The sequence below is a fragment of the Bos grunniens genome, chromosome 6 (assembly GCF_055505025.1).
Source record: "Bos grunniens cultivar Pamir isolate PY7600 chromosome 6, Bosgru_T2T1.0, whole genome shotgun sequence".
NCBI classification, from domain to species: Eukaryota; Metazoa; Chordata; class Mammalia; order Artiodactyla; family Bovidae; genus Bos; species Bos grunniens.
This window is the reverse complement of record NC_141170.1, coordinates 22,048,599-22,064,391: the sequence shown is the minus strand read 5'-3', so window position 1 is coordinate 22,064,391 and position 15,793 is coordinate 22,048,599. Positions and strand designations below refer to the sequence as shown.

General features: G+C 39.0%; 1 protein-coding gene across 6 annotated transcripts in view; it reads left to right on the top strand.

Annotated features, from left to right (window-relative positions):
* CFAP299 (cilia and flagella associated protein 299) overlaps positions 1-15,793 on the top strand; it is a 717,854-nt gene that overhangs the window by 591,670 nt on the left and 110,391 nt on the right. For all 6 annotated transcript variants that reach the window (XM_086407554.1, XM_086407557.1, XM_086407553.1 and 3 more), the window contains exon 4: positions 10,124-10,266. In XM_086407554.1, coding sequence (XP_086263680.1) covers positions 10,124-10,266 — 143 coding nt within the window. The remainder of the gene's footprint in view (positions 1-10,123; positions 10,267-15,793) is intronic.

The window sequence follows — 15,793 nt, the reverse complement described above, 5'->3', positions numbered from 1 at the left end:
ACTTATTCTAGGAAGGATTAAAAGGTCATATCTAAGGACAATGAACATTTTGGAAAATTTTTTTCTATAAACAAAACATCATCATTTAGAAGAGCTCTTTGGTATATGAAGTATAGTTTTCATGTGTCTTTTGGGAAATTAACTGTGATTAAAAAGTTATTAGAGTGAATAAAACCATATACTGTGCGATTCCATTTATATGAAAAAATTCAGAAAAGGCAAGTCTATAGAGATACAGAGTAGATTAGTGGTTGCCTGGGACCTGGGGATGGGAACAGGGATGAATGCAAATGGGCACAGGGGATCTTTTCTGGGTGATGAAAATTTTCTAAAGCTAAATTGTATTACACTGCTCTACAAATATACTAAAAACTATTGAATTTTATACTTAAAACTTTGGTATGAATTTTATGTTATGTAAACTATACCTCAATAAAGCTACTATATTCTTTAAAAGAAAAAGGTTAGTAGAGAAATTTAAAACAATTATTTATAACATTTTCTAATTCCTATTGAAACAATCAATCCAGTTCAGTTGCTCAGTCGTGTCTGACTCTGAGACCCAATGGACTGCAGCAGGCCAGGCTTCCCTGTCCATCACCAACTCCCAGAGCCTGCTCAAACTCATGTCCATCAAGTTGGTGATGCCATCCAACCATGTCATCCTCTGTTGTCCCCTTCTCCTCCTGCCTTCAATCTTTCCCATATTAGAGTATTTTCAAATAAGTTCGTTCTTCACATCAGGTGGCCAAAGTATTGGAGTTTCAGCTTCAGCATCAGTCCTTCCAATGAATATTCAGGACTGATCTCCTTTAGGATGGACTGGTAGGATCTCCTTGCAGTCCAAGGGACTCTCAAGAGTCTTCTCCAACACCACAGCTCAAAAGCATCAATTCTTCTGCCCTCAGCTTTCTTTATAGTCCAACACTCACATCCATACATGACTACTGGAAAAACCATAGGTTTGACCAGACAGACCTTCGTTGGCAAAGTAATGTCTCTGCTTTTTAATATGCTGTCTAGGTTGGTCAGAGCTTTTCTACCAAAGAGCAAGTGACTTTAAATTTCATGGCTGCAGTCACCATCTGTAGTGATTTTGGAGCCCAAGAAAATAAAGTCTGACACTGTTTCCCCATCTTTTTCCCATGAAGTGATGGGACCAGATGCCATGATCTTAGTTTTCTGAATGTTGAGTTTTCAGCCAACTTTTTCACTCTCCTCTTTCACTTTCATCAAGAGGCTCTTTAGTATTCTTTGCTTTCTGCCATTAGGGTGGTGTCATCTGCTTATCTGAGGTTATTGATATATCTCCCAGCAATCATGATTCCAGCTTGATTCCCGGTATTTCTCATGATGTACTCCGCATATAAGCTAAATAAGCATAGTGACAATATACAGCCTTAACATACTCCTTTCCCAATTTGTAACCAGTCTGTTGTTCCATGTCCAGTTCTAACAGATGGTTCTTGACCTGCATACAGATTTCTCAGGAGGCAGGTCAGGTGATCTGGTATTCCCATCTCTTTCAGAATTTTCCGCAGTTTGTTGTGATCCACACAGTCAAAGCTTTGGCATAGTCAATAAAGCAGAAGTAGATATTTTTCTGAAACTCTCGTTTTTTTGATGATCCAATGGATGTTGGTAATTTGATCCCTGGTTATTCTGCATTTTCTAAATCCATCTTGAACAAATGGAAGTTCACAGTTCACATACTGTTGAAGGTTGGGTTGGAGAATTTTGAGCATTACTGGCTAGCATGTGAAATGCGTGCAATTGTGCAGTAGTTTGAACATTCTTTGTCAATGCCTTTCTTTGGTATTGGAATGAAAACTGACATTTTCCAGTCCTGGGCCACTGCTGAGTTTTCCAGATTTGCTGGCATATTGAGTGCAGCACTTTTACAGCATCATCTTTTAGGATTTGAAATAGCTCAACTGGAATTCCATCACCTCCACTAGCTTTGTTCGTAGTAAGGCTTCCTAAGGCCTACTTGACTTCACATTCCAGGATGTCCGTCTCTAGGTGAGTGATCACACCATCGTGGTTATCTGGGTCATGAAGATCTTTTTTGTATAGTTCTTCTGTGTATTCTTGCCAACTCTTCTTAATATCTTCTGATTCTGTTAGGTCCATACACTGTCTGTCATTTATTATGCCCATCTTTGCATGAAATGTTCCTTCGGTATCTCTGATTTTCTTGAAGAGATCTCTAGTCTTTCCCATTTTGTTGTTTTCCTCTATCTCTTTGCATTGATCACTGAGTAAGGCTTTCTTATCTCTCCTTGCTATTCTTTGGAACTCTGCATTCGGATGGATATATCTTTCCTTTTCTCCTTCGCCTTTAGATTCTCTTCTTTTCTCAGCTATTTGTAAGGCCTCCTCAGACAACCATTTTTCCTTTTCGTATTTCTTTTTCTTGGGGATGGTCTTGATCACTGCCTCCTGTACAAGGTCATGAACTTTTGTCCATAGTTCTTCAGGCAATCTGTCTATCAGATCTAATCCCTTGATTCTATTCTATATTTTGTATTGAATCTATTTTATATGTTGAAACAGTAGAGGACTCCAAATAAGAAAACTTTCATTTAGTAGAACTTGTCACACTCAGGCCGAAATAAGCCTAATTCTTCAAAGGGGTTCCTATTATACCCATTCTGGATGCCAAAGTCATAACTTTATTGTCAATTAGATCCATCCTGTTTAATACCTACAAAGATTGCTTAAATTTTTACTTCAAAATGCATTCAAAGTTTTAACTGAGAATGAATAAACAACAAATGAATTGAACTGCAGCCTAAACATAATTATATACACCTAGGTAATGGAATTCTGATATAATTATTCCATTTCCTTATCCAGGAGGAACTGACAAAACTCTTATCGTATTGTAACTACGGAAGTGACAGTAATGCAACTTTTTTAAACTAATATGTAATATTATAATTTACTGAGTTTTTGCCATATACAAGTCATTGTTGTGTGCTTAGCAAAAACAGTCTTATTCATTTCACACAGCCACCCTAAGAGGCAGATGTTATGACCATTTTGTAATAGAGGGAACTAAACCTTAAAAATGATAACTAACTTACTAGTGTCACAGAGTAAATAGATGGCAGGGCCAGCATTTGGATCCAAGTTTTGTGTGTCTGTGCAGAGTGTTGGGATTCATGGAAGTAAGTGTGTAAGGGTGTGTGCCCCACTGTAGCTGAATGTCCTTAGGGAGGTTCCTCAAACTCTCAGTTCTTTGAGGTCCTACATTTATAAAATGAGGATATTAATGGTATCTATTGGGGGAGCCTGGTGGGCTGCGGTCTATGGGGTCGCACAGAGTTGGATACGACTGAAGTGACTTAGTAGTAGTAGTAGTAACCTTTATATATATGTGTGTGTGTGTGTATTTTAGATAATTAAATGCAATGATAAATATGAAGCTAATATTTTGCTCAGAACATGGTATTTTATTAATAAATGATAGTAGTATTAATGGTAGGAGTAATTAGTATTGACTTTATATATATATATACACACATTTTAGAAGGAATATATACATTTTGTAAATGAATACATTAAATTAATTAATCAGGAGTATTAGTTAACTTTATTCTAATTCTCTAATTACCTCTCACCTCTTCTGTTTCACTATTTTTTCTGTTACCCTTCCGTATGCTTTTTAATGATATGTTTTGAAAGCTAAATGTCATTTCCTGACTTTTACCAATTACTGTAACTCAATAGTTTTGGCTTCCCTGATAGCTTAGTTGGTAAAGAATCTGCTTGCAATGCAGGAGACCCTGGTTCGATCCCTGGGTTGGGAAGATCCCCTGGAGAAGGGATAGGCTATCCACTCCAGTATCCTTGGGCTTCCCTTGTGGCTCAGCTGGCAAAGAATCCACCTGCAGTGTGAGAGACCTGGGTTCAATCCATGGGTTGGGAAGATGCCCTGGAGAAGGGAACAGCTACCAACTCCAGTATTCTGGCCTGGAGGATTCCATGGACTGTATAGTCCATAGCGTGGCAAAAAGTGGGACATGACTGAGTGACTTTCAATAGTTCTAATCAGAGTTTTAAAATAATTCATAAAGCAAGTTGTTCATATGGAAGGTTTTTCATTTCACCGATTTTTTTATTTTACTAAAAAGTTTTTAAATATACTTTTACACATATGTACTCATACTTGGAAAGACATGAATAAAGTAATTTTCATTTTCTCTGTAAAGATTTTTGTGAAAACAGCTTCTTGCAATTATTTTTCTAGATTTGAAATCGTAGAAATTTTAATTGAACATTTAGCTTTTCTTGAAGATAAAAAAAATCATAGATATAATGGTGACAAGAATTTCTATTGGGAAAGAAACCATATTTGCATGTTGCTTACAAATTGGTCAAATAGGGCTAAAGGTATGGGTCTGACAACACCTAAATGTGAACTTGGAAGTTTCACACAAGACAGAAGGAAAAGATTATTCTGTTACTCTGTAAAGTAAAAAGACAAACAGGAAGAAGAGAGAGTTTGCAAGAAGGCTTAACCACAATATCATATTAGCTCCAGGTGTACCACATAGTAATTCAATATTTTCATGTATTATACTCTATACAAAGATATAACACGACGTTGACTGTCTTCCCTTTGCTGTATATTACATCCTTGCAATTTATTTATTTTATACCTAGTAGCTTATGCTTCTTAATCTTCTCGATCTATTTTGTCCCCTCTAGTAACCACTAGTTTATTCTCTGTATCTGTGACTCTGTTTCTGTATCTGTGAGTCTGTTTCTGGTTTTTGTTATATTTGTTTATTTTTTAGATTTCACATATAAGTGAAAACATACAGAATCAGTCAACTATAGTTCAATAAAAAAGAAAGAGAAAAAAGAAAGAGGAGGCTTAACTAGTTAAATGCTTAGGTCCAAGCAGGATTTTGGATTCTTGTTTATTTTGTTATGGTTTGTTTTGTTATTTTGGGGGTTGTTCAGTCTGCTTTGGTGTAGAGACTTGCTGGATTTTGCAGGAACCTGATTAAGGGCACAGGACTTATGAATATAGAGAGGCATTAAGAGTTTGAACAATCCACCCAAAGACACACAGTGAACATGGAGGGAATCACACTTACGCTTAGACCCAGTTTGAACTTACTTGAAGTTATTTAGTTTCAAAAAACCCCAAAATCTCAGAACTCACAAAAATCACAGAGCAGGCTCTTATTTCTCAAAGGCTGGAGAAGTAATATTTCAAATTTATTTAGATTTCTATGGATAGAGGGCCTTTTTCAAAAACTTTTTATCTTGTATTGGGGTATAGCCAATTAAGGGCTTCCTTGGTGGTTCAGATGGTAGAGAATCTGCCTGCAATATGAGAGACCTGGGTTCGATCCCTGGGTTGGGAAGATCCCCTGGAGGAGGACATGGCAACCCACTCCAGTATTCTTGCCTGGAGAATCCCCATGGACAGAGGAACCTGGTGGGCTACAGTCCATAGGGTTGCAAAGAGTGAGGCACAGCTGAGCAACTCAGCACAGCACATAGCCAATTAAAACTGTGATAGTTTCAGGTGAACAGTGAAGGGACTCAGCCACACATACACATGTATCTATTCTCCTCCAGACTCCCCTCCCAGTCACCTGCCATAGAACTTTCAGCAGGGTTCCCTGTGCTATACAGTAGGTCCTTGTGGGTTGTCCATTTTAAATATGGCAGTGTGTACGTATCCATCTCAAATTCCCTAACTATCCATTCCCCTCATCCTTCTCCCTGACAACCATAGTATGTTTTCTAAGTCTGTGAGTCTCTTTCTGTTTTGTAAGTAAATTTATTCGTATCATTTCTCTTTAGATTCCATATATAAGGGATGTCACATAATATTTCTCCTCTGGATAGAGAGCTTTAATGCACATGGGAGGAATATATATATATATATATATATACATATATATAAAACAAAAATATATTAACAAATATATATAACAAAATGATACATATTTTGCTTATTGTTGCTCATATCCAACTAAGTCGGACTTAGTTGTTCAGTCACGTCCAACTCTTTGCAACCCCATGGACTATAGCCCACCAGGCTCCTCTGTCCATGCGGATTCTCCAGGCAAGAATACTGGAGTGGGTTGACATGTCCTCCTCCAGGGGATCTTCCCAACCCAGGGATCGAACCCAGATCTTCCGTATTGCCAGCATTCTAGACAATCAGTCACTTTACCCATAAGAACATTAAAGACTAAAGATGTTTAGGTACTTGACTAAGTTAAAAGCTAAACAATCAAGCTTATATTTTAATACTTTATAATCTGTATTCTATAATATTTATGTGTATATTCCCTTTAATCTAGAACTTAATGATAGATATAAGTTTACTACAGTGTTCATTTCTGTCCAACTCTTGTAACCCACTAGGCTTTCCCAAGCAAGAATACTGGAGTGAGTTGCCATTTCCTCCTAAATTCATGTATTGATGTATGTTACAAGTTAGTTTTTAGATTTTATCCAGAACTCGTATTTGTTTTTAGCAGAAAAGTCCATAACAATATCTGCTATGCTATTCTGCTGGAAAAATGTCTGGTCCATCTCTTATTTTACTTGCTTGAACTCCAAAATCACTGAGGACAATGACTGCAGGCATGAAATTAAAAGATGCTTGCTCCTTGGAAGAAAAGTTATGACCAGCCTAGACAGCATATTAAAAAGCAGAGACATCACTTTGCCAACAAAGGTCCACACAGTCAAAGCTATGCTTTTTCCAGTAGTCATGTACAGGTGTGAGAGTTGGACTATAAAGAAGGCTGAGTGCCAAAAATTGTTGCTCTCAAACTGTAGTGCTGGAGAAGACTCTTGAGAGCCCCTTGGCCAGCAAGGAAATCAAACCAGTCCATCCTAAAGGAAATCAATCCTGAATATTCATTGGAAGGATTGATGCTGAATCTGAAGCTCCAATACTTTGACCACCTGATGTGAAGAGCTGACTCACTGGAAAAGACCCTGATGCTGGGAAAGATTGAGGGCAGGAGGAGAAGTGGGCAGCAGAGGATGATATGATTGAATGGCATCACCAACTCAATGGACCCGAGCTTGAGCAAAGTCTGGGAGACAGTGAAGGACAGGGAATCCTGGTGTGCTGCAGTCCATGGGTTACAAAGAGTCAGACACAACTTAGCAATTGAATAATTGCTAATTATTGATAATAATTAGCTAATAATTGCTAATAACAGAATCTCTCATTTTGAAAGACAGAGACAAAAACAGAGAGAAACAGAAGAGCTTTTTGTTGTTGTTATTTTTAATAGAGTTCCATTTTGAAAGTAGAGGACTTATTCTGGGCCTTTTTCCATCTCCATGTCCCTGCATGACTTGCTAACATCAGGAACAGCCATGATGGAATAAAGATTTTAAGTACCTTTCAAACAGCATATGAAATATTAATAGCCCATGGCCTCATTTAAGTTGGGATAGCAACACTAGTTATTGCTTTAGTAGTGTGAGAGTTTCAGGGTCTCTTTGAGTTACCAACCCTTTGGATTTTGTGTTGTATAAAGTAAAAGCTAAGTAACTAAAAGCGTGGAGAAATCTACATAAATTTAACTGAGAGTTATGTAGGGGTAATGAGAAGGACTAAGGATTGACTCTAATTTGACCACAGGAATAGTAATGAATGTTTGTTCATCCAGTCATTTCTGAGGGAAACATCACTAATCCAGCACAATATTCCTTCCTCTTGTGCTAAGAAAGGGCCTCAGGATTCTTCTTAGCACAGTATTCTCAGCACCCAATGCCATACCAGAGTAGGCTGAAAGACAGAACGTCAGCAGAGTAACAAATAATTGTAAATTATATCTCTGTTCTTCCATTTTTAAGTTGGCATGTTGTTAACAATATATTTTCATAAGTGTAGCAGGGAAAAGAATTATTTCAATTTTCTAACTTCACCCTTTTGGAAACTCTGCTATCTAAGGTAACCCCTGTAAGTGCTCCCTATAATTGACTATACAAAGACCCAACAAGTAACCATCCAGTAATTGCTCAAGAGGAAAAGGAAATCTTGTTTACAGATTCCCCCAAATATAGAACTTCACCATGAAACTCTACACTTTGATCTAGATTTGGAAATGAATACATTATGAGCTTTTCCAATTACAGTTAGAGTTTTGTTTTGTTTTTTTTCCTCCCCACCCCCCGCCCCCACCATAGAACTTGAGATCCATGTGCTTTGGCTTGACAGAGAAAAGACTACACTTCTTCCATTTCCATTATCTTGTTCCCACTTTAGGGTCTTTCTATCAACTGTTCCCCTTGATTTATAGGCTCCTATGCTAGATCATGGCACCCCACTCCAGTACTCCTGCCTGGAAAATCCCATGGACAGAGGAGCCTGGTAGGCTGCAGTCCATGGAGTCGCTGAGGGTCAGACACGAGTAAGCGACTTCACTTTCACTTTTCACTTTCATGCGCTGGAGAAAGAAATGGCAACCCACTCCAGTGTTCTTGCCTGGAGAATCCCAGGGACGGGGGAGCCTGGTGGGCTGCCGTCTATGGGGTCACACAGAGTCGGACATGACTGAAGCGACTTAGCAGCAGCAGCAGCAGCATGCTAGATCTTTGGAGAAAGCAGTGGCACCCCACTCCAGTTCTCCTGCCTGGAAAATCCCATGGACAGAGGAGCCTGGTAGGCTGCAGTCCATGGGGTTGCTGAGGGTCAGACACGACTAAGCGACTTCACTTTCACTTTTCACTTTCATGCACTGGAGAAAGAAATGGCAACCCACTCCAGTGTTCTTGCCTGGAGAATCCCAGGGACGGGGGAGCCTGGTGGGCTGCTGTCTATGGGGTCGCACAGAGTCAGACACGACTGAAGTGACTTAGCAGCAGCAGCAGCATGCTACATCTCTACATGGCTTACCTCTTCTCAGCCTTCAAGTCTTGGCATAAAGATCTTCTCAAGGTCTTGTCTGATCACTCTACCTAAAGTGGCCTTTAACTCTATGAACTTCTCTAGCCAATCATCTTCTTTATTTTCTTTATGACACTTATCACTCACTGTAAGTGTTGTTTTCTTTTCATGCCTATTGTCTACTTCTGCTTACCTCAACATAAGTTCCAAGAGATCACAGCTTTACTGTTCTGTTTATCACTGTATCCGTGGCACATTCAACAATGTCTAACATGTTGTAGCCATGCAATGATATTCGTGAAGGAATTAAGATAAAGGAGAAATATGTACTTTCTGTACATTTTTGACCTATGGAATTAATTTTGTAAAGAGATTTCAATTTTTGACTGTTATAATAAAGAGGAGAGAGCCCATTTCTATTCTTGTAACAGAAAATATATAGGTGCTCAAATGGAAAAAGAATGTAGTGATTCTTTTCTTCTAATCAGAAGGACAGACACATGAGCCTGGGTTTAATCTGAGTTTTTCAACTTACTAGCTGTATAAGGAACTCAACTTCTTTGTTTCTCAGTTTTTAAATTAACAAAATGATGACAAAGAAAAGACAATAGGGTTGGAAAAAGACATTACAAACACTTAAAATAATGTCTGTCATTAGGAATAAATTAATATATTAAATTAATAAATGTATTACAAAACTGAAAATAATGTATTACAAACACTTAAAATAATGTCTGTCCTTAGGAATACTTCTGGAGTAATTTACTGAAACTGTTATATACAATTACTGTAAGTTAATTAGTGTTAGTTGCTCAGTCATGTCCAACTCTTTGCAATCCCATGGACATAGCTTTCCAAGCTCCTCTTTCTGTGAAATCTCCAGTCAAGAATAATGGAGTGGGTAGCCACGCCCTTCTCCATGGAATCTTCCCAACCCAGGGATCAAACCTGGCTCCCCATTGCAGGCAGATTCTCTACTGTCTGAGCCAAAAGGGAAGCCCTGAATTGCTGTAAATGAACATTATACGCATATTTAGTTAACTTTTCATGAATTTCTTCACTGTCAGGAGAAAGTAATAATACCTATAGGCTCATTGTAAGGATGAAACGTGAAGCCTTAGAATAAGCTGTAACACACGTATCACTCAATAACTGTAGATTTTATCATGTAAAATTTACTCAAATGACTTTCATTCACTTACTCTCTCTCCATTCTCTGTTTTTCTGTGTTACTAGTCCGTGATTTTTATTCGTGACAAAAATTCTCATGGGCAGGAGGTGTCAGGATACATCGATTATGCCCACAGGCTGAAGACTGAAGATTTCGAAGTCTACTTTAGTGGAAAGAAACGACTTCTTCCAAGACCCACAGATATGAGGTAAAGTGTAACACATTTCTCACACCTTCAATAAGAGAACAAGCTTCTCAAGAGTAAAGATAAAGGTTATTTATATTCTGGAACTCCAATGTATGTATAATAGGAATGTAGTAAGAGTGGTTGGAATAAAAAAGTAAGTAAATTTTAAAATGGGGACTGAACATAGATGCATATTTTCCACTAACAGGCCAATGAAGGGAACTCTTCAGAGATGAGATAAGCAAATTCTCAGTGACATTTTTAAATGATAAGTAGAATCTAAAAATTGCTAATCTCACAAGGATCTTGCACCACTTGGGACTTTGCCTGTCTAGAACCTCAAGAGCAGTCCAGGGAATACATTTTCCTCTCACTTTTTTTTTTTTTGTCACCAACCAAAGTCCAGGCCTCTGAATAGCTCACACTCCTTTGTTTTCACCACTGGCCTCTTTGGATATTTCTTCTACTCATGGTTGTTTTTACTAAGCCCTACGCTTTATTCCGATGCCCTCAATCCATAACATAGGATCTACTCAACAAAGTCAATCCATGTACAGATCCCGATCCCTCTCCCACCTTCTGAGTAGCTCTCAAGCTAAACTTTTATTCTACACCTATCACTTATGCTAGAACACAATAGTCCTAGCAGCATTCTGCTTTATCTCTTCACTGCTGTATCCAGATTATGTTTCGACACTTGTAACAACCCTTCCTCTGACATCTCGGCCATCCTACTTGCTGTCCTCTAGACTTCCTAACCCATCACCATTCCACAGACACACTCCTTTCCCTATCCCACCTTGATGCAGAGCAAAATCATTTAATTTACCTCTTGCACTAATCCCTGCTGCCCATGACTTTCTTGTGCTTTGATGGTATCTATCCTGCTAACCCTCAGGTTGATTGAGCCAGTCATCCTCTTGTCTGCAAGATCCCTGGGAAATGTTGAAGGAAATTTTGGGATATTTCAGAAAGGTGTGGATGGCTGCTACCAATAATTTATGGTCTCCAGATTCAGCCAGGCCGTATGTGGCCCTCAGCCATACATCTGTATGTTTTTTCTCAGTTCTTAACTTCATCCTTCTCCCCACCGCCCCCAATAATCTGAAGCTTCATCACTTACTCAAAACCATTGTTCTCGACTCTGACCCTGACTCCTCTCCATATATGATTTGCCTCACATTTCAGAGAGAACATTGGGTCTAAACAGAGAAACCACGGCCTAATCTGGCTCTCTCTCAACGCAAATCAGCTTCCTCATGAGCAGGTGCACCCCTCAGAGTGTTCTTCTGATTATTCTCAGTCACCGTTCCATTCTGGCCGCTACTGGCTCCTGGGCTCACCATCTATGTGCAAAACACGTCCATCCCTAACTCTCAGAACACCGCCCCGCCGCCTTTCCCTCAGCCAACCTCTCGGACATTCAGTCCGCTGCAAACTTGTGCACATTTCCCCCACACAGCAAGGCTTAGGATTTCCGGAGAACCATGGGGGAATGTGTGCCCTAAGAGTGACTCAGCGTTTTCTGGAGACATGTCTGAAATAAAATGCCTGACCACAAGTACTTGTACTTGCTTTTATTTTTTAACCTATTCATTTATTTGGCTGCATCGGGTCTTCACTGAAGCATGCAGGATCGTCACTGTGTCATGTGGCTCTTTTGTTTGCAGCCCACAGACTATCGTTGTAGCATGTGGGCTCACTAGTAGTGGCACATGGGCTTAGTTGCTCCACAGCTTGTGGGCTCTTAGTTCCCTGACCAAGAACTGAACCCACATTTTCTGCATTGCAAGGCGCATTCTTAACTACTGGAACACCAAGGAAGAAAATTGTTTCTTTCTTTAAAAAAAAATCAATAGTTCATTTTTATTAAGTGAAATACATGCATTTATTCTCACCACATTTTCCCAGATGCAGAAAAAAAAGAACTCCGTGACTTGGTTAGAGCTAATTTATTCAACTTGTTTTTTTTTTTTTTTTTTACCTTTCACCCCTCTTTCCAGTGAAGCCATGCTTCATCTATTATTCTCTTTTTTTCATGCTTTCTCATACTGATGCTATCAGCTGGCTCCTTTATCTCACCTCTAGACATGCTGAAGCTTTTTCTATATTAAAGAAATCCTTTTTGAATTCCAACTGTTGACCTACCTCTCTCTTATAGTTTCCAGCTAAACTCTTCAAAATAACAAGTATCTTCAATTCTCACTTCTCATGGAGGTGATAACCCACTGTTATTAGCCCTCTGCCACTATTATTCAGATGAAACAGCTCCTGTGAAAATTATGACTGACTGCCAATTTCAAACTTCTATGTGCTATTTTCAGATCTCATCTTATTTAACTTCTCTACATCATTTGATTACTGTTGCTGAATCAGTATGCTGATTAATTCTTTCTTCTCAAATCTATTCAAATACTCTAACATTTTATATCAGAATCCCTCATTGAATCCTCGCCTTATTTATTTCACGCATGATGGTAATCACCAGAGTTCATTCTTGACTTCTTTCATACCATGTGGGTGATTTGATCACTTTTCTGGAGTAGAGTTGTCTTTGAAAGTAGAATAGATCTCTTTATTTAAGACCCAATTATCCTGCTACTCACTTGAGAACCTTCTGAATATCACAGTTCAGTTCAGTCACTCAGTCATGTCCGACTCTTTGTGACCCCACGGACTACAGCATGACAGTCGTCCTTCTCCATCACCAACTCATGGTGCTTACTCAAACTCATGTCCATTGCATTGGTGATGCCATCCAACCATTTCACACTCTGTTGTCCCCTTCTCCTCCTGCCTGTAATTTTTCCCAGCATCAGGGTCTTTTCCAATGAGTCAGTTCTTTGAAACGCCAAAGTATTGGAGTTTCAGCTTCAGCATCAGTCCTTCCAATGAATATTCAGGACTGATTTCCTTTAGGATGGACTGGTTGGATCTCCTTGTAGTCCAAGGGAGTCTTAAGACTCTTCTCTAACACCACAGTTCAAAAGCATCAATTCTTCAGCGCTCAGCTTTCTTCACAGTCCAACTCTCACATCCATACATGACCACAGGAAAAACCATAGCCTTGACTAGACAGACCTTTGTTGGCAAAGTAATATCTCTGCTTTTGAATATGCTATCTAGGCTGGTCATAACTTTCCTTCCAAGGATTAAGTGTCTTTTAATTTCATGGCTGCAATCACCATCTGCAGTGATTTTGGAGCCCCAAAAATAAAGTCTGACACTGTTTCCACTGTTTCCCCATCTATTTCCCATGAAGTGGCGGGACTGGATGCCATGATCTTCGTTTCCTGAATGTTGAGCTTTAAGCCAACTTTTTCACTCTCCACTTTCACTTTCATCAAGAGGCTTTTTAGTTCCTCTTCACTTTCTGCCATAAGGGTGGTGTCATCTGCATATCTGAGGTTATTGATATTTCTCCTGGCAATCTTGATTCCAGTTTGTGTTTCTTCCAGCCCAGCGTTTCTCATGATGTACTCTGCATATAAGTTAAATAAGCAGGGTGACAATATACAGCCTTGATGGACTCCTTTTCCTATTTGGAACCAGTCTGTTGTTCCATGTCCAGTTCTAACTGTTGCTTCCTGACCTGCATATAGGTTTCTCAAGAGGCAAGTTAGGTGGTCTGGTATTCCCATTTCTTTCAGAATTTTCCAGTTTATTGTGATCCACACAGTCAAAGGCTTATATCTTTAACCTACCAGAATTTAGTGCTGTATATGGTGGTTGGTAAGGGTCTATTTTTTTTAATTGAAATATAATTGCTTTACAATATTGTGTTAGTTTCTGCTGTAGAGCAAAATGAATCAACTCTATGTGTATATATATCCCCTCTCTCTTAGACCTCCCTCCCACCCTCCTATACCACCCTTCTAGAGAACGGCCTTTGGAACAGGAGGGGAAATGGAAGATTAGAATTGACATATACACACCTTTTGTTCAGTCACTAAATCGTGTCTGACTGTTTGTGACCCCATGACCCGCAGCATGCCAGGCTTCCCTGTCCTTCACTATCTCCCAGAGTTTGCTCAAACTCATGTCTATTGGGTCAGTGATGCCATCCAATCATTTCACCCTCTGTCTTCTCCTTCTCCTCCTGCCTACAATCTTTCCCAGCATCAGGGTCTTTTCCAATGAGTTGTCTCTTCACATCAAGTGGCCAAAGTATTGGAGTTTCAGTTTCAGCATCAGTCCTTCTAATAAATATTCAGGGTTGATTTCCTTTAGGATTGACTGGTGTGACCTCCTTGCTCTCCAAGGGACTCTTAAGAGTCTTCTCTAGAACAACAGTTCAAAGACTATCAATTCTTGGGTGCTCAGCCTTCTTTATGGTCCAACTCTTACATCTGTACATGACTACTGGAAAGACCGTAGCTTTGAATATATGTACCTTTGTCAGCAAAGTGATGCCTCTTGCTTTTTAATATGCTGCCTGGATTTGTCATAGCTTTTCTTCCAAGAAGCAAGCATCTTTTACTTTCATGGCTACAGTCACCATCCACAGTGATTTTGGAGCCCAAGAAAATAAATTCTGTCACTGTTTCCATTTTTTTCCCCATCGATTTGCCATGACATGATGGGACCAGATGCCATGATCTTCATTTTTGAATGTTGAGTTTTATGCCAGCTTTTTCACTCTCCTCTTTTCACCCTCATCAAGAGGCTCTTTAGCTCCTCTTTGCTTTCTGCCATTAGGGTAGAATAATCTGCATATCTGAGGTTATTGATATTTCTCCCAGCAATCTTGATTCCAGCTTGGAATTCATCCAGCCCAGCATTTCACATGATGTACTCTGCATATAAGTTAAATAAGCAAGGTGATCATGTGTAAAATAGATAGCTAGCGGGAACCTGCTGTATAGCACAGGGAACTCAGCTCAGTGCCCTGTGAAGAGTCCACTTTTTGTTTTCTGTATTACTAATAATTTGCCCTAGCAATATTTATTGAAAAGTCCACTATCTTTTCCCCCACATACACAATACAATTTGTTTCAAAAGTTGATTCTGCATGTGATAGGTTGCTCCTGGGCTCACTCTTTTGTGTTATTGGCCTTTACTTAAAATAATAGAATCTTACTCATTTGTTGAATGTTCATAATAATTCTTGATATAAAAAAGGCAATTTCTTCATCTGGTTTTTCTTTTTCAGGAATATCTAGTCTATGCTTGCCCTTTACTCTCTCATATAAATCTTAGTCAAACTTTAATGTCTACACACAAAAAATGGTGTAATTTTGATTGCAATTGCTTTCATGTTATGCTTAAATGTATCGTTGATTGGCATCTTGATGACATTAGGTCTTTCAGTTATTTATTTACACTTATTTATGTCCTCTAGAAAACTAAGATCATGGCATCCGGTCCCATCACTTCATGGGAAAATAGATGGGGAAACAGTGGAAACAATGTCAGACTTTATTTTGGGGGGCTCCAAAATCACTGCAGATGGTGACTGCAGCCGTGAAATTAAAAGACGCTTACTCCTTGGAAGGAAAGTTATGACCAACCTAGATAGCATATTCAAAAGCAGAGACATTACTTTGCC